The 21935-nt window shown below is 36.3% G+C and overlaps 2 protein-coding genes across 12 annotated transcripts in view; one reads left to right on the forward strand and one right to left on the reverse strand.

Annotated features, from left to right (window-relative positions):
- Positions 1 to 179: 179 nt before the first annotated feature.
- Positions 180 to 3768, reverse strand: tefm (transcription elongation factor, mitochondrial). The gene is made up of 4 exons (XM_067459487.1): positions 3612 to 3768; positions 2760 to 3229; positions 2524 to 2673; positions 180 to 1207 (listed from the first exon to the last, which is right to left on the reverse strand). Exons 1-4 carry the CDS (start codon positions 3754 to 3756, stop codon positions 782 to 784), a joined length of 1191 nt encoding a protein of 396 aa, XP_067315588.1. The 5' UTR covers positions 3757 to 3768; the 3' UTR covers positions 180 to 781.
- Positions 3722 to 21935, forward strand: part of LOC137094141 (mitochondrial Rho GTPase 1-A-like) — a 37584-nt gene continuing 19370 nt past the window's right edge. For 2 of the 11 annotated variants that reach the window (XM_067459450.1, XM_067459452.1), the window contains exons 1-16: positions 3722 to 4193; positions 4533 to 4628; positions 4731 to 4877; positions 6751 to 6865; positions 6962 to 7462; positions 9477 to 9535; positions 9646 to 9727; positions 10250 to 10293; positions 10379 to 10432; positions 12465 to 12517; positions 15759 to 15867; positions 17569 to 17670; positions 17782 to 17880; positions 19292 to 19400; positions 19526 to 19646; positions 21709 to 21793. In XM_067459450.1, coding sequence (XP_067315551.1) covers positions 3858 to 4193; positions 4533 to 4628; positions 4731 to 4877; positions 6751 to 6865; positions 6962 to 7462; positions 9477 to 9535; positions 9646 to 9727; positions 10250 to 10293; positions 10379 to 10432; positions 12465 to 12517; positions 15759 to 15867; positions 17569 to 17670; positions 17782 to 17880; positions 19292 to 19400; positions 19526 to 19646; positions 21709 to 21793 — 2112 coding nt within the window. In that variant the 5' untranslated portion in view covers positions 3722 to 3857. Of the gene's footprint in view, positions 4194 to 4532; positions 4629 to 4730; positions 4878 to 6710; positions 6866 to 6961; positions 7463 to 8318; positions 8782 to 9476; positions 9536 to 9645; positions 9728 to 10249; positions 10294 to 10378; positions 10433 to 12464; positions 12518 to 15758; positions 15868 to 17568; positions 17671 to 17781; positions 17881 to 19291; positions 19401 to 19525; positions 19647 to 21708; positions 21794 to 21935 lie in introns of those variants that run through there. The other 9 variants (XM_067459459.1, XM_067459460.1, XM_067459451.1 and 6 more) reach the window with 8 other exon arrangements.

Here is a 21935-nt window from a genome sequence, read left to right on the forward strand (position 1 = left end):
TATATATATATATATATATATATATATATATATAGCAGTTTATTCATTGATATCTATGTTATTTTAGGAAATGTTACTTTGCCATCAAAGGAATATATTTTTGAATATATATTCAAATGTATTACATTGTAATGTTTCAGTATTATTGTTTTTAACTTATGAAATAAATGCAGTCTTGGTGAGCATAATCGACTTTATTTAAAAACCTAAAAAGAAAATAACCTCTTCGTTGACAATATATGCCTCTTCTAATCATCATGTGTGTTATTTGTTGTGCTTGAAAAGGCATGTCATGTTAAAAGTTTCAACAATGTCTCAGGGAACACTATATTTCTGTATTTAGTTTCATTCTCATGTAAAAATTACAACAAACCAGCTTGAATCTTTTTATTGGATTCTTTAATCCTCTAACTCTACTTTCCCACTGGACAGTACATTTTGCATTCCCCCTCGAGCAGCAACCTGGGGTTTAGTCCCTTGCTCAAGTGCAGAATGGTAACAGCTCATTCAGGGCCATCTTAGTGGATACAGAGGTAAAGCAATGACCCCCACTGCATAAAACTGAGTGTTGCATTTTAACAGGGCTGTAATAGTACAACTACTATAAAAGTGTATAATGCTATGTTACAGTGGATTTAATTTGACCATTACATTTATAAGGTTGGTTTGTCACAGTTAGGGAAATAAATGTACTTAATGAATTCCTATGTCATGCTCAAGAAACTTGCTTAATCACTCAGCTAATTAAGTCCAACAAATAAGACAGTTATCCAGTAGCGATTTACTCCTGCAGGAGTTCGAAAAACGCAACAGCTTGCAGAAGAGCATCACACAGCTCTTCCCCTCTATTCCTACTGCTCATCTGAAATGAGTTCCTGTGTTTTAACACCAAGTCGTGAGGAAAAAGAACACGTGGGTCTCGCTTCATTACAGACTCAGTCATCATTTTTCTCACTGTCTCAGCTCCACTTGTCCGACAATCTCCCACTATTAGTTCGAAATGGCGGCCAATGGCTGTGCGCAACATGTTAAGGACTTTGGGAGGGCTTCCTGGTTCCCTTGATGTCGAAAGTAAAGCAAATAGCATGGCCTCTACAGTCCGGAGATGGACCATGACTGGATAAAGAGACGTATTCTGGGGAGAGATGCTTGGCTTCTCCACCAAAAAAAAGTCAGCAGCAGGAAAGCTTGAAATAACAGTAGAGATCTGTGGATGACAAAATATACACTGTAATACAAAGTGGTTATTCCAGTGCAAAATCACTATCAAGTAAGGTGCATAAAAGTAACTACACAGAATTTAAACCAGCAACTCCTGTTGACAGGAGAACTCAAACCAACACATTCTGGCACACAAATGACTGGAGTTGTTTGTGTATTAGGATCATTCAGATATACTATCGGGTTTTTACTGATACAAAGCTCAATGCTAATTGCTGAAGTAACCCTTTAACCTAGCATACACATAACATAGCATTACATTTTAATCATTCAAATTAGGTAAATCTGAATCGGGAATACTTCCTATACCATCCAATTTACTTGTTACATCACAAGATGAATGGCATCTTCTATGCTAAAAATAGTTTTTCTGATTCATCCTTATCTGAGGTTACCATAGTCTGCAGGATTCGGCCCATATCCAGACCAGATTGTAGACCGGCACCACATGATCTATCAGATGACCACATGATCTATCCCAAATAAATTTTCAATTTAAATGATTCAATGAAAAATACATGTTTTCAGCAGTCAATTGTTGGCACCTACTGGTGTAACAATGTAATTGATGCAATCTTTATTTGAAGCATCAAGTTACTTTCAAAAGGTGATTTACTCTTATTTTGATAGACATCAGTGTTTATATTCAAACTGTAAACTTTTATCCCAGTACTGAAACTCATAATGATTCTGTGTGGTTGAAAAGACTGTTTCATGGTAAATGAACTGCATTTATATATAGCGCTTTCAACAGACCCATGACCACCAAAGGGTTTACATATTGCCTCACATTCACCCATTCATACACCAATGACGGTGTTAATCATGCAAGGCACCATCCAGCTCATCGGGAGCATCCTGATCAGTAGCAACACCAATGTAGAATAGATCTGAATGTTTTGCTCTGATTATACTTGTCAAATGTTTAGTAGATATAGACAAATTGTGATCATTTAGGAAAAAGATTGTGTGGGTGTTTGTATTGGGCTTGTGATCTTTTAACAATTTGTTAACATTTGTTGACACTGTAAGTTTTAATCAAAATGAAAACTAGATCTTCCGAAGTAAACGACTTCGCCAATTGTTTCTCCAATCATTTTTTCTGGATAGACCCTGCCCCTTTATGAAGATATGCATTCAGATCTACCTCCATCCAAACAACAATCGATGCATAGAACCTAATCCCGCCCCGTCTTCAATCCACAAGAGTTGCTGGTTTACTTTCTCAAAAGAATATGCAACAAATTTAAAAGGAATATTACAAATTAATTAACATAAAAATAACAAAATTTAGAAACTCACATCTTTCAAATAATCTGATGCCATATACGTTCCTTTCATAAAGCTCTTGCACTCCGCTTGCTGCCAGTCTAAGACAGTTTTTGCCCGATCCATGTGTGTCCATGCAATTTTATTAGTGCCACAAACAATGGACACGATAGAGCTTGCATCCTGCAACATTCAAGAACAAAACATAGCACAAAATTCTTCATTCATAAAAGCTATTAAATGTAGTAGTTTAGATGAATTTGCCTCACCTCCAAGAGAGCTCGGTCAACCTCAGGTCTTATAAATTTAGCAAGATGGACTTTACCCTTTTTCCTTTCCTTCCTGTCAGCTGGTTTGAGGATAGAGTCGAAGACTATAACAGCACTCTTGTGTTTCACTAAGGGTACATTAATTACACTCTCCAGACTGTTGAAAGGTCCATGTCTGGTTCTGTAGTCGATGATGTTGACAGCTTTCCGTCCTCGCAGCAGTTTGACCTGTGCCAGTTCTGACTCCGTGGATGTATTGAGGTGATGGAGGATGACAGCACGCTGCTCTGCAGTATAACATGAGTCCAGTGGTTTGTCGTTTTCTTGACACAATTCAGAAGAAATGGATGCATTCAGGGTGTCAAACCCAGACACCATTATCCTGCTCTTTCTGCAACAGGTGCAGTGTAAGAATCTGAGCTCATATGCAGGCAAGGAGCTTGGAGGACGACAGAACAGACTGTAATGCCCTGCAATCAATCAATGACTTAGTCAGAAAATAGTCAATAAAACAGTAAAATAAAAAGCAGTGTTGCAAAGTTGATCAATTATGAATGGACTGCAAATTCAGATATAACGCAGTTCTACAGAATGCAATAGTATCATTAACCAACTAAATTCAGCTCAAGTTATGTAGTTAGATTGATAAGATTTTCTAAATTAGCAATTGTCTTTTAAGCCCCAACTGAAAAGTTAATTCAACAAAAACAATCAAGCAAAATACTTTACGTTGTATATAACTCACAATAAATAAGTGCAACTCATAATCCAAAAACATATGATGACCTGCAAGGCACACGCAACGATTAGTTATTATGAATGTCATACCTAATATCTATGCGTTATTATTACCTTTAAGGACGATAGAGGACAGAAGGCGTTTCGCGATCCACATGTTTGATCGCCTCACCTCAGTGTTTTTGTAACATATTATGAATGCTTCCCATGCGTTGCCCTCAGAGGTCCGAAGTTTAGGGTTCGTGGGGAAACATGGCATCTGTGACTTTGGTTCCGACTACGAATGAACGCTTTAGCCTCGAAAATATAAGTGATGCGTGACGTTTCAGTTTCGATTCCACTGAAACAATTGTTGACGTGATGTCGGGATTATATGAGGATATCGTGAAGTTCGTCGCAAATAATCTTAAATGCTTGATATGTTTTAATATTTTCACAAAGCCAGTTACACTAGTTTGTGGGCATAACCTTTGTCAGAAATGCATCAAGGAATATTGGACACGTAACGTTTGCGGCGCAAAAAGAGATTGTCCTAAATGCCGGAGAGATTTAAGCAGTATACCAGAAATTAACTTCACTCTGTGTGACATACTGGAATTACAGGAGCTTGGTGGTCGCGAGAGATGGGAGCAGATTCTAGCAGAAACAGATCAAGACTATAAATCACCACACGTTGGGATAACTATCACAAAAGTGGCAAGTCCATGGTCTCACTTTGATTAACATCATGGTTTTATCTTATCAAGCAGCATAATGATACAACAAAGAGGCTATACAAAAAGTTTTAGTCATGGCAGGCTGGAACACCACCTTAAACCTCGACCAAGCAGGCCCTTTTCAGTAGGGAACTGTTAGCTTAAACATACATTCCTGATGTAAAAATATATATATATATATAAAAAAAATATTGGTTTACATGTATGGTCATCTAAGAAATAATTAATGTTGCTCACACACCTCAGGGCAAGCCTATCTGGCGTGTGTGTGCTAACTTTCAATTGATTCTAACTTTTATTTCAACTGCTTGCTCTTTAGGATAAATTAATTAAACGTCTGGATTGGTTAAAAGCTGAGATAAAAAAGACTGAAGATTCACTTTCAGCTGAACTAAATTCATATGAGGTTTGTGAGGTAATATGTTAACCATATTAGTACTTTCAAATTTGCACATGTAGGCTATATGTATGTATGTATAAATCTTAAGAAATAATGAGTGAATTTTGTATGATTCAGGATAGGTTTGGCATTTATGATTCCTCGACTGTTCCAGTGGATGTTTCCAGTTCATCTATAGACAGTGATGCTTCAAGTTACACTGAAAGAAGTTTCAGTCTGACATCAGGGGATGATCAGGAACAACCTTCTCAGTGCAGTACAGAGGTACAGCTCATTTTAACTCTACATATTATTAAATTAATGATTATTTAAGGTGCTGTTTGTACAAACCCGATTCCAAAAAAGTTGGGACACTGTACAGATTGTGAATAAAAACAGAATGCAATAATGTGGAAGTTTCAAATTTCAACATTTTATTCAGAATACAACATAGATGACATATCAAATGTTTAAACTCAGAATTTTAAGGGGAAAAAAAGTTGATTTTAAATGTTATGGCATCAAACACAAAAAAACAATAAACAGTTGGTACACGGCCATGTTTACCACTGTGTGGCATCCCCTCTTCTTTTTATAACAGTCTGCAAACATGCGGTCTGCGGAGACAAGTTGCTCAAGTTTAGGAATAGGAATCTTGTTACATTCTTGTCTAATACAGGCTTCTAGTTGCTCAACTGTCTTAGGTCTTCTTTGTCGCATCTTCCTCTTTATGATGCGCCAAATGTTTTATATGGTTGAAAGATCTGGACTGCAGGCTGGCCATTTCAGTACCCGGATCCTTCTTCTATGATGTTGTAATTTATGCAGTATGTGGCCAGAAAAATGTCATGTAATGTTGGAAAATGCAACATCTGAATGGAAGCATTATGTTTTTTTAGAACTTGGATATACCTTTCAGCATTGATGGTGCCTTTCCAGATGTGTAAGTGGCCCATGCCACACACACTCATGCAACCCATACCATCAGAGATGCAGGCTTCTGAACTGAGCACTGATAACAACTTGGGTTGTCTTGGTCCTCTTTAGTCTGGATGACATGGCATCCCAGTTATCCAAAAAGAACATCAAATTTTGATTTGTCTTACCACAGAACAGTTTTCCACTTTGCCACAATCCATTTTAAATGAGCCATGGCCAAGAGAAAAAGCCTGTGCTTCTGGTCATGTATAGATATGGCTTCTTTTTTGGCCTATAGAGTTTTAGCCAGCAACGGTGAATGGCCCGGTGGATTGTGTTTACCGACACTGTTTTCTGAAAGTATTCCTGAGCCCGTGTTGCGATTTCCATTACAGTGGCATTCCATTATGTGATGCAGTGCCGTCTAAGGGCCCGAAGATCACGGGCATCCAGGATGGTTTTCTCTGAATTTTTGGATTATATTATGGTGGTATTATGATATTATGATAACTTCAAACTCTTTTCTCTGAGAAACTCCTTTCTGATATTGCTCCACTAATTTTCGCCGCAGCTTTGTACTTGGTGTAAATGGTGATCCTCTGTCCATCTTGACTTCTGAGAGACACTGCCACTCTGAGAGGGTTGCAAATTGGTCCTCTAGCTGTTCCTTAGTACATTTAACATTTTTGCTTTTATTGATTTGTCCCAACTTTTTGGAATGTGTATCTCTAATAAAATCCAAAATGAGACAATATTTACCATGAAATTTCAAAAAGTCTCACTTTCAACATTTGATATGTTATCTATATTATATTGTGAATAAAATATAAGTTCATGAGATTTGTTAATTATTGCATTCCTTTTTTTTCCACAATTGTTGTACAGTGTCCCAACTTTTTTGGAATCAGGTTTGTAATATTAGCCATCCTAGAGCTTCTGAGACTGTATAAATATTGCAAGACCATAATGTACATTGTGCCTTATTATGGCTTTTGCTAATATATTTGACAAAAGTATAGATTATTCAGGATGAATTATGTTTTTATGAGATGCCTAAATGAGTGGTTTTGGAACCAAAGTATTTTCATCAGATCACACCAGCCCAGCAAATACATTTATTGGCCAGTGATTTAGGGATGTTGTTAAAATTGATGTAATGAAGAATGCTGAGCTACATATTTACAATTATGTTATTCACAGACTGAAAGTGGCTAATTGTCAAAAACAAAATCTCTCTCAGGAGAGTTCACAGGAGTTTGTAGACGCGGATCCAGAGAATTTAGACTCTTTGTTTGAGGATGTTCATCTTTCTCCCAGTGCAGGAGCACATCAGTACAACAGTGACAGTGCTGAGGGTAAGGTTTTTTTATGTTAACAGTGATTTTCATGTTTTACTAAAAATGTGTCTTTGGTAATATTAATAATCTCACTTAAATGTCTCTCCCTCTCAGTTGCTCCTCATGCAAAGTTCGTTGAGCTTTCCTTCTCTCCCAAGCTGGGGAACAGAAGGCTGGTTTTTTATATAGAGAGCCATACAGTGGCAACACAACCAGGGCGCAATGTTGGAACTTCCCATGACCGTTTTGATGCCTGTCAGTGGATGGCGAAAGAGGAATTCACAGAAGGGTGTTTTTACTGGGACGTGGACACCACATGCAGCACTGGATGGGCTGTTGGGGTTGCGTATCCCACTCTGATGCGTAATGAGATTTTGGGAAGAACTTCCTCATCTTGGTGTTTGGAGTGGAGCTGTGGGCAACTGAGTGCTTGTCACAATAACATAAAGACCCCTGTTAAGCATAGTGTCCCTAACAGGATCAGAGTTATTCTGGACATGGCAAAAGAACAGCTGTGCTTTCAGAGTCTAGATGATAGCCTGCTGGAATTGCACAGTTTCCACATCAATTCCTCTGGCCCTCTCAGACCTGTTTTCTGGCTTTATGGGTTGAGATGTAAAAATGCATTAACATTTCCTTTACAATAGCTTATACACTTAATTTTGCTTAAATGGGTATCCTGTTTATATTTAAAAAAAGGAATCTTCTTAAAGTTAAATTGTATTTAACTTTTTTCATTACGTACCTGCATAATCTCATTTGGGTTTCTGGAATTTATCTGCTTAGCTACACAACCATAAATATTCTAGGACCAAATAATGTCTTGCCTTATACATCCAGCTTAATTTCTCTTCCATGGCCCTGATTAAAATAATTGTAGCAATTAATTAATAAGCTTAATCCTTATTAAAATAAATTAATTAATCAATTTTGATTAACTGGACTATGGCATCACTGTTTTCTGCAGAACAGCTTTATAGATTAAATTAACAAATTTAATAATTGAGGATCTTTACAGAACGGAATCAACATTGAACTGGCTTCATCAGAACAATGACACTTTTTTTCTTTTAGAGCAGCCAGAATTGCATATTTTCCCTTTATCACTGTAAAGCTGCTGTTTTAAAACAATTTATTGTATAAAGTGCTAAATAAAGATGACCTAAAAAATAATAAGGTTGCTATATACAAGCAAGCAAGCTTCAACCAGCTCTGCCCTCTGACAAAACTGAAAACCACGCAACTCCATTTTGGTGATGGTTGGTGAACTCCTGGTTATTAACACTTTTGATGTGTGATGCTGCCAATATTGTTGGCTCATCAGGTCTTTGTGTGTGTGTGTGTGTGTGTGTGTGTGTGTGTGTCCCGATCATGTCCCGATGGTGACTTTAACCTGAATGCACACTCCATTGGGTCTCGTGACCGCTTCGGATTAAGGTTATGAATGAAGCCTAAATAAATGGAAAAGTACTTTTAATTGTTTTCTCGATTAAAGGTATCTTGAAAACATATGCAAAGCGTTTTTTCTACTAACAACTTTTTATTTCTAACTGAAGAATCTTGCGTCTTCTTTTGACTTTTGCATCGTTTGTCCCTTTGTGAGACCCGTAGGCATGTTGGAGGTCAGAAGGAGGCGTGTGTGCGTTACATCTACACCAGTTAACAACAGCCGCTGAGCGTCTCCACTCCATCACTTTAGGCTCCGTTAATACCAATAGATAGCTGCCGATGTTTATATAATCTAGAAACGTCGTATACCGCCCCACGGTTTTAAAAATAAACTTGTTTTGATTTTTTTATAATGTCAAGCTTATTTAGTGTGTAGATGCTGTGAACGCATGAAATATCCTGACAATTATAACCGGGTAAATGCGATCTGATATCAGAAGTGTGAAAAATGCGAAAAGACGTGAGGATTCTGCTGGTTGGAGAACGTAAGTCTCTTATTAATACGAATGTGTCCTTGTTTGTTACGAAACGACCGATAACCTTAAAATAAATAAACCTTACAATCAAATAACACTAACGTTAGCCTGTTACACTCTTCCACTACAAGATTGATCTTAAAGGCAATATGTTTGAAATCATTGCATTTCGAATGAATCACGTGTATGGCTGAAGACAAGGTTACTGTTCTTGTAATGATGCGCATTGCTTCATAACAGAAGCATCACTAACTGTTACATATAATTTGTCTTGAAAATGACACACCATATATTTTAGAAAAGTCCTATAGGTAGCATTTGCAAAAATGCATTGTGCAAAAATAATCACTTTATGGGTTTTGACTTCTAAAACATTAAAGATGTTGAAAATAAAATAAAAGAATAGGTTCAGCTGTGACAGGTATGCAAACGGTCGGCAAAGATTGTAGTTAGTTTACCCAACTCAAATGTATTGCCTATCTGGGCAGCTTTGCAAAGAATGTCTGTTATGCTTTTTATGGCTGTTTTAATCTGACTTCAATGTCGACCTGGTAGCCTGTAACATGTTATGAAAGCACTAAAATATTAATTTAAAACTGAAAGTGGAATTATTGTGTCTAAAATATGGTAAGGATTTCAGGTTTGAGTTGATCTGTGGAGATAATAATCTGGTCATGCTCTTTTATTTGTCTGTGTGTAAATAGCCAAAGTGGGGAAGACATCCCTGATCATGTCATTGGTCAGTGAGGAGTTCCCAGCTGTGGTACGTATTATTATTGTTAAAGTCTCTGTAAAAATTATTGTTCTTATGGACTTGATTATTTGCATCAGTGTCTGTATTTGTTGTCAGTATAGATGTTTTTGTCATAATAGGTTCCTTACAGAGCTGAGGAGATCACTATACCAGCAGATGTCACACCAGAGAGAGTCCCCACTCATATAGTAGACTACTCAGGTATTAAACCAGCATTTCAATTAGTGGTTATCTAAAATAGTTCAATCAAAGGCAGATACAGATATATTGATGATATATATATGATAGCAAAAGCATAACATTACTGACTTTCTTTTAGAGTGTCAATTTATTGCCAATATACATCTTGTGACAGAGTGCTTTAGGGTTTGGTGTAAGCGGATGACTTTAGGGATAGAGACAAGTAACGTTCCAATAAGGCAGCATCCGTTTATGATTTTAATACATATAATATATTAACGGAATGTGTTGTTATTATTGCATAATGCTTTATAACACTACATTACACTATATCTGTCACTATTTGCACTATGCATAAATAACATTTAACACTATTTAAAGAAAAAAATTGTGCTATTTACTCTTACTGTAAATAGCATATTTTGCATCTTCCTTTTAAAATATAAAATTAATTAATTGTTTTTTAAATTTTGCTTGTTTTTTTTTTTATTTATTATCATTTAATGGACAGGAGATAACAATGTCTTTTTTAAATATACACAGAAGCTGAACAGACAGATGAACAACTGTATCAAGAGATATCAAAGGTAAGATATGAATTCACAACACTCAAAGTGATTTTGTTGTTGCTGTTAATATCTTTAGAGTAATTATATTTCCGTCCCTTTTTAGGCCAATGTCATATGTATAGTCTACTCAGTGAACAACAAGAAGTCTATTGAGAAGGTAAGAGAACTTGATCATACAACCTAGTCTTCATGCTGTAAGTCGGAATAACTTAAAGGGGGGGTGAAATGCTGTTTCATGCATACTGATCTTTTTACACTGTTAAAGACATGGAATCCCATACTAAACATGGACAAAGTTTCAAAAGTTAAGGTGGACGTTTGATGGGAGTATTTCTTTGTCAAAAATACTACTTCCGGTTAGTCATAAGTTTCGGCAAGTTTTTTGCGATCATGCGTCCCCTTTGACGTTAATGGGGGCGGAATTTCCTTGTATGGGCCTTACGGACAATTCTACCGGAAGAGCGTGAGAGAGAGAGAGGGAGAGAGCGAAAGCAACAGGCTACCCCCATCAAAGCGCTGGCTCGTAGGCTGCGCTGCACAGGTAATGTGCACAATTAACAATGACATCAAAAAGTGCGTTTTTGGTTGCCAGACCAAGACAGTCCTGCACAGATTCCCCAAAAACCCCGCGGTAAGGCAACAGTGGATGGAATTTGCTTTTCCGGATCAGCAACTGAGTTGCGCGAATGTTTATATCTGTTCGCTGCATTTCGGTGCCGACTGTTTCATAAACAAGGCCCAGCTTGACGCCGGATTTTCCAATCGCCTAATGCTGAAGGATGGAGCAGTCCCAACGATAAAGGTCCCAACGTTAGAACCGCGGGCGGTGAGTTAGACTGCTTCAAATGTCTGTGTTTTTGCCTATGCTCATCAAGTAGCCCAAACATGATCACGTATAGTTACTATATATATTACTATATATAGAAATTGATCAATGGAGCATGCGATGTGTAGTGCGTGTACATTTGTTTAGCTGGCCACTATATGTGTAACTTTATGTTTGTGTATTGTAAAAGCACTCCAAACAACAATACACAAAGAGTGGGGAAATATGTTGAACTAAATAAGCGCGCTTCTTCATTTAAATGCGCTACTTTTCCGTGTCTTTCTATGTAAACACTAACTTAGCCTGCCGTGCAAAACCAGTCTGCTTAATAACGTTACAATTGTCTACACAAACCACGCGTAAACACACACACACACACGTGCACAACTGCACTTCTCACATGTACACCTTCAAAGACAAAAATACGACGATATAATTCAAGTATAAATATGTAAGTAACACAAGTCGCTAAGCATATTATATAGTTAGTGTATAACTTGTACCACATAGAGACGTCCTGCTCTAGTCGTTTTTGCTGCTGCTCCTGTTCAACTGCAGCCTCTGGGTCTGATTCCGGATCATAGATGTATGGCTGTATCTGATTAAAAGCCATATTTTTATTTTGAATAAAGTTTTTCCCGCTGTTAGGGATGACACAGCTTTACGACGCACTCAACACAATAACAGCGGCGCGCACACGTCATTATTTAGCTCCACTCACACGATACGCCCCCACCCGCTCGGCTTTTTTCGGAAAGACTCGGAACAGCGCATCTTTCTTATATAATTATTAAAAAAATAAAGACTTTTCGGAGATATGCAGGATGCAATGCTACTCTATAGGTACTCAAGATTGACATGACACTGACTGAAACTGAGTGTTTCACCCCCCCTGTAATCATTCATTGGAATAATCAGTGATTTGATCCATGATTTCCAAATCTGTCTGATAATGCAATTGTAAATTGTAATGCAATTTATATATTTTATTTGCTCTTGCATGGGACGTGTAAAGACCTGATAACACCAAGAACAAAAACTATAAAGATATATATAACTATATTAGAGTCCATACCATATAATTTATTATAAGTAGTAATGCTGCAGGTATTTTTTATGCTACTTTAAATGCCAAGCTCTTTAAAGTTCGGGTGGATTCTGGTTGGCTGTCAAATGTTTTAATTGTTCATTAGCTGGTCAAAATCATTCTAAAAGTAATTATAACAATATTGTTCCTCTCTGTTGTTATTGTTATAGTTGTGGTGTGGATTCCGATGTAATTAAAAAAATTATTATAGTTATTGTTATAGTTATAATTATCATCAAGTCTTTCTGTATTTTGTAAATAATGTCATTATAACAGGTGACAAGTCACTGGATTCCCCTGATAAATGAGAGAACAGACAAAGATAGCAGGTAGGTACCTGCTTGTATTCGTGGTTCAGTGTGCTGCATTGTGTGCTGTGGGATCTTCTGAACTCCTTTCACAGATTTGGCTCCAGTATATTGCATAAATAGATACCAAGATTGGCCATATGCCATGACAGTAACAGAAATTATTCAATTAAAGTATTAATTTGCAGACAAATACTACTGTACTCAGATTAATAGTAAACTATAATAACAAGGAAAGTGGACTTTGTGGTGGTTTTCAGTCATTTTTGTTTATCATTGAAATATATTATTCACACTAATAATTTACTATAGATTTTATGGTAAATGGTTTTATAAGAATGCATTATCACCAGTTTGCCTAAAATAACATACAACATCTGGATGTTTTACACACAGTTTTGTGTATTTCATGAATGAGGCCAAAAGTTTGCCAAACCTTGTGTGACAGTGGCAGTATCAAACCAAACAATAAACAATGCCCTTCATGGTTGCATAGCCTCTCGTACTTTATTGCTTTAAGTCACAATGAAATGGAAATTGTGGATAATGTAGAGTAAATAACAATGTAGAGAAGTGCATTCATAAATGGAGGCAGATGAACGCGAACTTGGCGTGGGAGATTTGTAAGTCAACAAAAAAAAATTATATATATATATATATATATATATATATATATATATATATATATGTATCTGTGGCAAATGCATCTGCTTTTATACTGTAATATCAGTCAACTTTATTTATATAGCGCTTTTACAATCACGATTGTGTCAAAGCAGCTTCACAGTGTCAAACAGGATAATATTGCCACAAAATTAGATTTGGCTGTACAGTCGTACTGGAGAAAACAGTGATGTTATCAGCTTATTTTAATTTATCATATAGCGAAAATGTTGGCATATCAGTATTATAGTTTATAGAATTAAATAAAACCTAATTCATACATTTTATCTGTATAATTAGTTGAATAACTTTAATCATAATTTTAGTGTCCCCAACTGAGCAAGCCAAGCCAAAGGCGACAGTGGCAAGAAACCAAAACTCCATCAGGGCATGATGGAGAAAAATAAACCTTGGGAGAAACCAGACTCAGTCGGGGTGCCAGTTCTCCTCTGGCCTATTAACACACTGTGTAAGATTATTATTCTGGCAACCTTACAGGTCAGAAATCATATTAGATTGGAATATTCAATATTTCAGGGTGTCACGGAAGAGACGGATTTATTTAGGATGGGGCGTCGATTACACAAGAGTATGAATACATGAAAGATCGGAATTATTGCGCCGGAGACGGGTTTTGAGCATGTCGTGCTGGTGAGACAAATTTGGAGGAGACACCATTTGACACGGCTCAGCAGACACTCCAGGATGCGTTGGTCATGTCCAGGCAGGTCCACCATCCGATCCGGACAGGGCCCAGATCCGGGATAAACCTCGGGATAAACAGAGAGACTAACATTAGTGTAGATGCCACTCTTTTTATGATGTAACGAGTACATCAGGTGTTATGGGAAGTGTTCCCGGTTCCGGCTGACCTAGTTAATGCAGCCTAACTATCAGTCAATTGAATTGAATAATGAAAGTTAAAAATGTTCTATGTGTATGCCATAGTAAAGAGATGTGTTTTTAGTCTAAATTTAAACTGACAGAGTGTGTCTGCTTCCCGAACAATACTAGGAAGACTATTCCAGAGTTTAGGAGAGCATGTGCCGTAATTTAGATATATTTTTAAGATGATAGAATGCGGTTTTACAGATGCTAGAAACGTGGCTTTCAAATGAAAGATTGGTATCAAAGAGCACACCCAGGTTCCACACTGACGACGAGGAATGTGGCATAATATCGCATTAAATGCCAATTCCTCAGAATCTGTCTTGTTCAGACCGTTGAATTTGCATCATCTAAACAAGTCTGCCATTGAAAATTTTTGTTTTTGAGAACCGCTGGTTTAAATGGATGAAATTATTGGAGAAGTCCTGTATATGTCACCAGAGAAGTCAAGTCAAGTGAAGAGAAGTACAGTTGAAATAAAAATTATGTGAATTGCTTGCAGAATCTGTAAAAAAAAAATCATAATTTTAACAAAATAAGAGATCATAAAAAATGCATTATGTTTTATTTAGTAAAGTGCTGATTCCCCCCCCCCCCCCCAATCAAAAAAAAATGTGTGCATATAGTCCACCTGGAGTGTGTGTCGGTCTCTGGATGATCCACAGCTGTTTTGTTGTTGTTGTTTTTGTGATGGTTGTTCATGGGTCCCTTGTTTGTTCTGAGCAGTTAAACTTTCTGATGTTCTTCAGAAAAATCCTACAGGTCCTAAAAATTCCTCAGTTTTCCAGCATCTTTTGCATATTTGAACCCTTCTCCAGCAGTGACTGTATGATTTTGAGATCCACTGAGGAAAATTGAGGGAGTCAAACACAACTATTAAAAAAGGATCAAACATTCACTGATACGCCAGAAGGAAAAACGATGCATTAAGAGCCTGGGGTGAAAACTTTTGCACAGGATGAAGATGTCAAAAATTTTCTTATTTTGTTTAAATCTAATTTTTTGAAAATGTGAAATTAGTGCGAAAGACGGATCTCAAAATCAAATAGTCAATGCTGGAAAAGGGTTCAAATATGCAAAATAAATATGTTGGAAAACTTTTTCTGAAGAACACTGGGCAGTTAAACTGCTCAGGACAAACAAGGTACTAATAAACAACCATTACAAAACAAAAACATCATGGGTTATCCAGGTAACAACACGCAGTTTTAAGAATCAATGGTTAATAAACTTTTGAACAGGGTAATTTTAATGAGTTCATCATTTTTTTTGTCTTTGTGGACTATGTTAACATTTTTTAATGTAAAATATCGCATTCAGTGCTAAATAAAAATAACATCTCATTTTGTATGATCTGTTATTTTGTTAAAATGACCATTTTCACAGATTCTGGAAGCAGTACACATACTTTTTCTTGCAACTGTATATAGCGCATTTTTATAATACAGATTGTTTCAAAGCAGCTTAACAATAATAACAGGAACATAATGCAACAAAGATTGTTTTGGCTGAACAGCAGCTCTAGAAAAAAAGTATATTCACTTAATAGCTCTTAAGTAAATTCAGTGTTGATTAATTTCTGTTGTAAAAAAGTTATTAATTCACAGAAGTTTACAGAAAGACCCTGTTATGACATTTAAAAAATATTGTGTGTGTGTGTGTGTGTGTGTTTGTGTGTGTGTGTGTGTGTGTGCGCGCATGTTTGTTTAAGGGTTCCTCTAATCCTTGTGGGAAATAAATCTGATCTGGTGGAACACAGCAGTATGGAGACTGTTCTTCCCATCATGAACAAATACACAGAGATAGAGACTTGTGTGGAGGTATGTCAAGCCATGCATACTATTTATTAGTATACATACTTATTTGTGTGCAGAGCAGCTGAATGTCTCCTTACCATTATGTTTCCTTTAAACTTCAAATAGGTCATGTGCATTCATATTATAGTCTGTATGGTGTGTTGATGACAATCAAAACAAAGAGAAAACCCCTCCCCATAATCTTCACCAAGTTTTTAGGTATTTTTGAAGTCCCCTATAATCAGAGGTGGTAAAAGTACTCAAAAGTTATACTCGAGTGAAAGTATATATACCTAAATAAAAAAATACTCCAGTAAAAGTAGAAAGTCCTCCATTCAAACATCACTTGAGTAAAAGTACAAAAGTATCAGATTTAAAATGTACTCAAGTACCGAAAGTAAAAAGTAAATATTCAAATTAACTGTAAATATCAATAAGCAGATAAAATCTTTTGGGACTGATATGCAATGCTTTTTGAACAAATAATAAGATTAGATACTGCAATTAAGAATTTTTTTAGATTTGCAATTAATAGGAGACAATGAAGCACCTAAATGCAGTATGGGGGTTAAACTTAACATAGACAAGTTCCATAACATTAGCTCCATAAAACAGATGAGGAGCAAGATACTATTAACTAATTCAAAATTAATTCAAAAGCCATAACCACAATGACATATTACATAACAATTAGTTAATAGTCATGTGCCTCAACAAGTAAAGTCATAATATAATTTTGCCAATTGTTATGATTAATGATTAATTAAACAGACAACTGAGAGTCGGAATGCATGGCTTTGAATAGCCTACATGAATTTACATTATTAGTTAATGTAATATGTTATTAGAGAATTAATGATGCCATATTTAATTAATAGCAATTCATATATTACTTAATCTATTAATCATAGAGAATGTTCATTAGCTGCTGATGCAGTAATCATTAATAAATGGTTTAGTTCTTCATTAGTAATACATTAACTCATGATTATCTGTGCATTAGTTAGGCATGAATTATAATAGTGCACCTGTTTTGTGAAATGTTACCGATGTTTTCATAGTAAATTGTGTGCCGCAAAATAAAAAAGTTGGGGAAACACTGAGCTAACGTTAGTGTGGCAAATCTAACTTTTCAGCTTTTCCAAGTCTATACCCGCCTGGATCATCCATGACCGACCAGACCGGTTTGGAAGTGTAATAAATACTTAATACTTGGAGCGGGCATGGGGAAATGTATTGGAGTAAAAAGTAAACTTTGCCTTTAATATTGTAGTGGAGTAAGAGTAAAAGTAGATGCAAATAAAATATACTCAAGTAAAGTACAGATCCCCCCAAAAAATACTTAAGTAAAGTATCAAAGTATTTTTACTTGATTACTTACCACCCCTGCCTATAATCTTCAGCTAAATATGAAGAGTGTAAATTGCAAGGCAAAGTCAGGGATGTATACAAAAATAAGGTATATTATCTATGCGTTTTTGTTAATTTATTTAGCTGAATTTATTCCCATCTCATCATCTTTGCAAATAGCATAATCTTATCTGTAAATTTTAATCGCCCGGATAAAAAAATCCTGTACTCTTATATTTTATTTGATTGTGTATAACATGTATGCCTGGTTTCACGGACAAGGCTTATGGCCTACTCCTGGTTTAATCTAAGCATTCTCTGTGAAACCACCAGACCTTTAATGTTTCATTTGCATCTTTTCTACCTCTTTTATAGTGTTCCGCCAAGAATCTGAAGAATATTTCAGAGTTGTTTTACTATGCACAGAAGGCTGTCCTTCACCCTACAGGGCCACTCTACTGTCCAGAGAAGAAAGAGGTCTGCACATCTTTGTGTATGAATACATTTTAATATGTAGTTGCTTAAACCATACATACAATACTTCATGTTTTTGAAGTTTAAGGTTTTTATTTTATTTTTGGTTGACAGATGAGGTCTGCCTGTGTACGCGCATTGACACGAATCTTTAAGGTGTCAGATTTGGACAACAATGGTGTCCTCAATGATTACGAGCTCACATTTTTTCAGGTGAGATACCTGCTGTGTATGGTATTTTCATGTCCTTTTAGAGTGCATGACAATATGTGCATGATAATATGTGTAAACCCATGGGCGTCGGAAGCAAAAAAAAGTAAAAAAAAAAATTGGGTTCTCTTTCAGAAAATGTTTTAATGTAGTAGATGCCATTCACATTCAGTACAAATATACCACCTTGTTTACTAAATGTCTGATTGTCCAGACAAAATTATGGAAATCACTGAATCAATAGTGTAGGGGAAGAAGCATGGCAGAAAGTTTTGACGCCAAACGACCTGAGGTTCAAATCACCCTTACCCCAAACTTGCTCTACTCCCTTTTCCCATTACATATCAGATCGGGAATGCATTTATTTTCAATTCAAATAAATCAGATATTAGAAAAGTGGAAATAAAGCATCTAACGTGTGTTTGATAATAACTTTGTTTATCGGTTAGCGGTAGATAAACAGACCTGCTGAATTAGAGACGATAAAATTGAGTGGGTCCAATATCATTGGTCGTAAAAAGTGGTTGGGTCTTATCTTGATCTAATGAACAGGGTTACGTTATGATGTTTTAGGGAATTGTTTTTGCTTCCTGTTTGTTGCGGCAGTTTAGATAGAGCCCTTTTCTGCATCTGCTTAACATTGTTGTGTTAGGTCCATAATGAAATAGTTTACTCAGGTGAGGAAGAGCTTAACTGACCTCCACTTTGACAACATTAAGAAGAATTGTAATGGGAGAAAGGGAGAAAATCCCTTCATCCATGTTAAATCATATAGTAGCAAGCCTTTCCAGAAGAGTCAAAGCTTTTGTGGAACCACCTTCTATAAATGCCAGTGGTTTTAAAATTAACAAATGTATTTGTTGTTTTGGTCATGGTAGTGTATTTGTGAATGTAGTCTTCTTTGTCACCTAAGGACATATTTTCATATTTATTATACACATAAAATACCATTTGTTGTTAATTACCTTAAAGAAGACAATTTAACTTGATATTTTGCTTTGTCCACCCAAAACCATATAATCAAGCTTAAGGGACAGTTCACCCTAAAATAAAGTTATTTCATCAATTACTCACTCTCTTGTTATTTCACACAGACTTGTTCATCTTCGAAACACAAAATGAAACAATATGAAAGATGGATATTTGATGTGCTCTATGTATGCGTGCTGATCCATGTTTAAAAGCCTAAATTAAAAGTTTATCATATGGATATGGAAGTATTGGCAAAATTGACTTTCAGTGGTGAGAGAGAAAGCTCTCAGTCTTTATTAAAAATGTCTTCATTTTTGTTTCGAAGGTTAACTGATTTCTTATGGGTTTGTAATGATTTTATGGTGAGTAAACAATGACAGAATTTTCATTTTTGGGTGAACTATATGTGTATTCAATGTCATTGTTTGATTCTTATTTCTAGAGGACCTGTTTTAACACACCACTAGCCCCACAAGCCCTAGAGGATGTAAAAAATGTTGTAAGTAAAAACCTGACGGATGGGGTGCATGACAATGGGCTCACTCTCAAAGGTAAGGCTGCATTTGTGAATCTTTAGTTTGCATACAGCCCTGTGTTTGCTCAGGAAAGAAAGGAATATCCAGGGCTTCTTGATTTAAATTGATAATCATGTCAATTGTTTGTTTTTTGTCCACAGGTTTCCTTTTCCTACATACTCTCTTCATCCAAAGAGGAAGGCATGAGACCACATGGACGGTACTGAGGAGGTTTGGATATGATGACGATCTTGAGCTGCATCAGGACTACCTGTTTCCTCCGTAAGAACAATCACTTCACATCAGTCACTCTTTCAGCAAGTCATATTCTCTTATTATAGGAGGAAGCAGCACCGTCTTATATCCCCTCATTTCTGATCTCTATTAATTTGGCTTTGTGTAAATGTGAGACTTCTGTAAATTTGCTGTTGGTGAGAACATACTGTAGATTTATATTCCTCATGTTTTAAATACAGATCTTTTTACTTGGTAATAAATTAATTATTTTGATCAATTTATTACATATGACGTGAGCAGTGTTGGGAGTAACACATTACAAAAGTAATACATTACAGTAACTTATTACTTTTTGATGTAACGCAGTAGTGTAAGGCATTACTAATGAATTTTCAGTAATATTTTACTCGGTACATTTTCAGTAACGCTTGCGTTACCCCCCCCCCCCCCCCCCCCAAAAAAAAAGAAAGAAAAGAAAAAGGAAAAGGAAAAAAATAGCGAATGAAAAATGCAAGTTATTACCTGTTCGTGGTCAGTCAAGCCGTTGTATAGCGATTTACTTTATTCATCTCCCTTTTGCTGGTGTACATTTGTATAGCCTATTGTGACATAGTCCAGTGCGTGTTTAGGGCGGATTTAACAGAAGTGCCACAGGCATGATTTCAGCCTCTGTGCTCGCGCTGGCCAGTTGAAAAGTGGCTAAAGATGGTGTAAAGGCTCTGTCGTTTAAAAGAATAGCACAACGGCGAGCGCCGAAGAACGGACGAGAGACGCACGCGCTGCTGAGCCAAACTGAGCCAAACTAACACTTGGGTGAAGATGACAGAATAAGACAGAAATTTTATAGTAATAAAGTAATTTAGTTCAGTTAGAGAAGAGGCCGTTCAAATAAAAACTGGTGTCTGCTATGAGCATGATCCGCAGCAGGAGTCAGATCTTGAGCTGACAGATGATCGCGGAAGATTTGGTTTCAATGTGAAATGTAAAAGCGCCTAATAAAGGGAGTTTGTCATTGTGTTGTGTTTTTCATTAAGAATAATAGGATAGAATTATAGAAAAATAGAATCATTTTAAACCGAAACTAAAATCTGCTTGGCCGCAGAGAGCACGCATTTACTAACGAGCTGTCATTCACGGTGTGCGCGCCGCGCACTGGCGCGTTTTCAGTTCATATGGAAGCTTAACTTTCATAAGAATTCATTGAAAGCACTCGCCTTGCATGCGCTCCCGTTAATAATGCGCATGTTCCTGTTATTACCGGTGTTGTCACATCACACTTTGATTAACCGGTGGGAAAATGTCCCCACCGTCACATCTCTATGTACATTCGCGAGATGGATGCGCATTGCTTAGAGTTTATCACAGATAAGGAGAAGAACGTTAGGCTAATAGTCAAATGTAAATGCGGTCAAATGCAACCTTTGTCTAAAACCGAAATTCTATCGATGTCGCTAGAAAAGAATAAATGCGCATACACACAGTTCTGTTGTGTCTATGAACAGAAGCTATTCCCAGATATTGCAAGATAATCACTTTACCTCTACACAGAATTGGATCGTTTGTGATTCTGTCTGTCATGATTTCTTGCATTGTCTTGAGCCAATTCTCTATTGTTAGCCTGATAACCCAGTCATTATGGTTCATCATATCGCTTTCTACTGGATGTAAAATGCTCTCTGCCTACATTTTAGAATGTTAAGAGCTACTTCAGTAGTTATTTTGGTGAAAGTAACTCAAAAGTAATACAGGAGTAATGTAACGCATTACAATTCTGAGACAGTAATATTGTAATGTAAAGAATTACTTTTAAATAGCAGTAATAAGTAATCTATAATATATTACAGTTTGGAAGTAACTTGCACAACACTGGACGTGAGTGCACAGAATATAATTTTTGATAAATAGCACAATTATAATATGATCTTAATGTTTTGAATAACTGCTCCCTTACAGTAATTAAAATCAGGCTTGAACTCTCTTAACCTGGAACTTTCTTAATCTGCTTTGAACCATTAGAGACTTTTCGGCAATCCCATTTCAATCCAACTGTACTAATCTGCTAATCTTACAGTTATCAACATCCGACTCAATGTTTACGTTCCTACAGGTTAAAAATACCACCGGACTGCACCACGGAGCTCAACCACAATGCTTACATGTTTCTACAGAGCGTCTTTGATAAACATGATAAGGTTGGCTTCCTCATACTATCCTAAAATTATCTTATTTTACTCTTTTAAAATATAAATGAATGAAATATGCCATGTTATTAAAATGTCTGTCACAAATACAGCTCTGGATAAAATTAAGAGACCATTCCAAATTCAGAAATCA

The sequence above is a fragment of the Pseudorasbora parva genome, chromosome 12, assembly GCF_024679245.1.
Source record: "Pseudorasbora parva isolate DD20220531a chromosome 12, ASM2467924v1, whole genome shotgun sequence".
Lineage (NCBI taxonomy): Eukaryota > Metazoa > Chordata > Actinopteri > Cypriniformes > Gobionidae > Pseudorasbora > Pseudorasbora parva.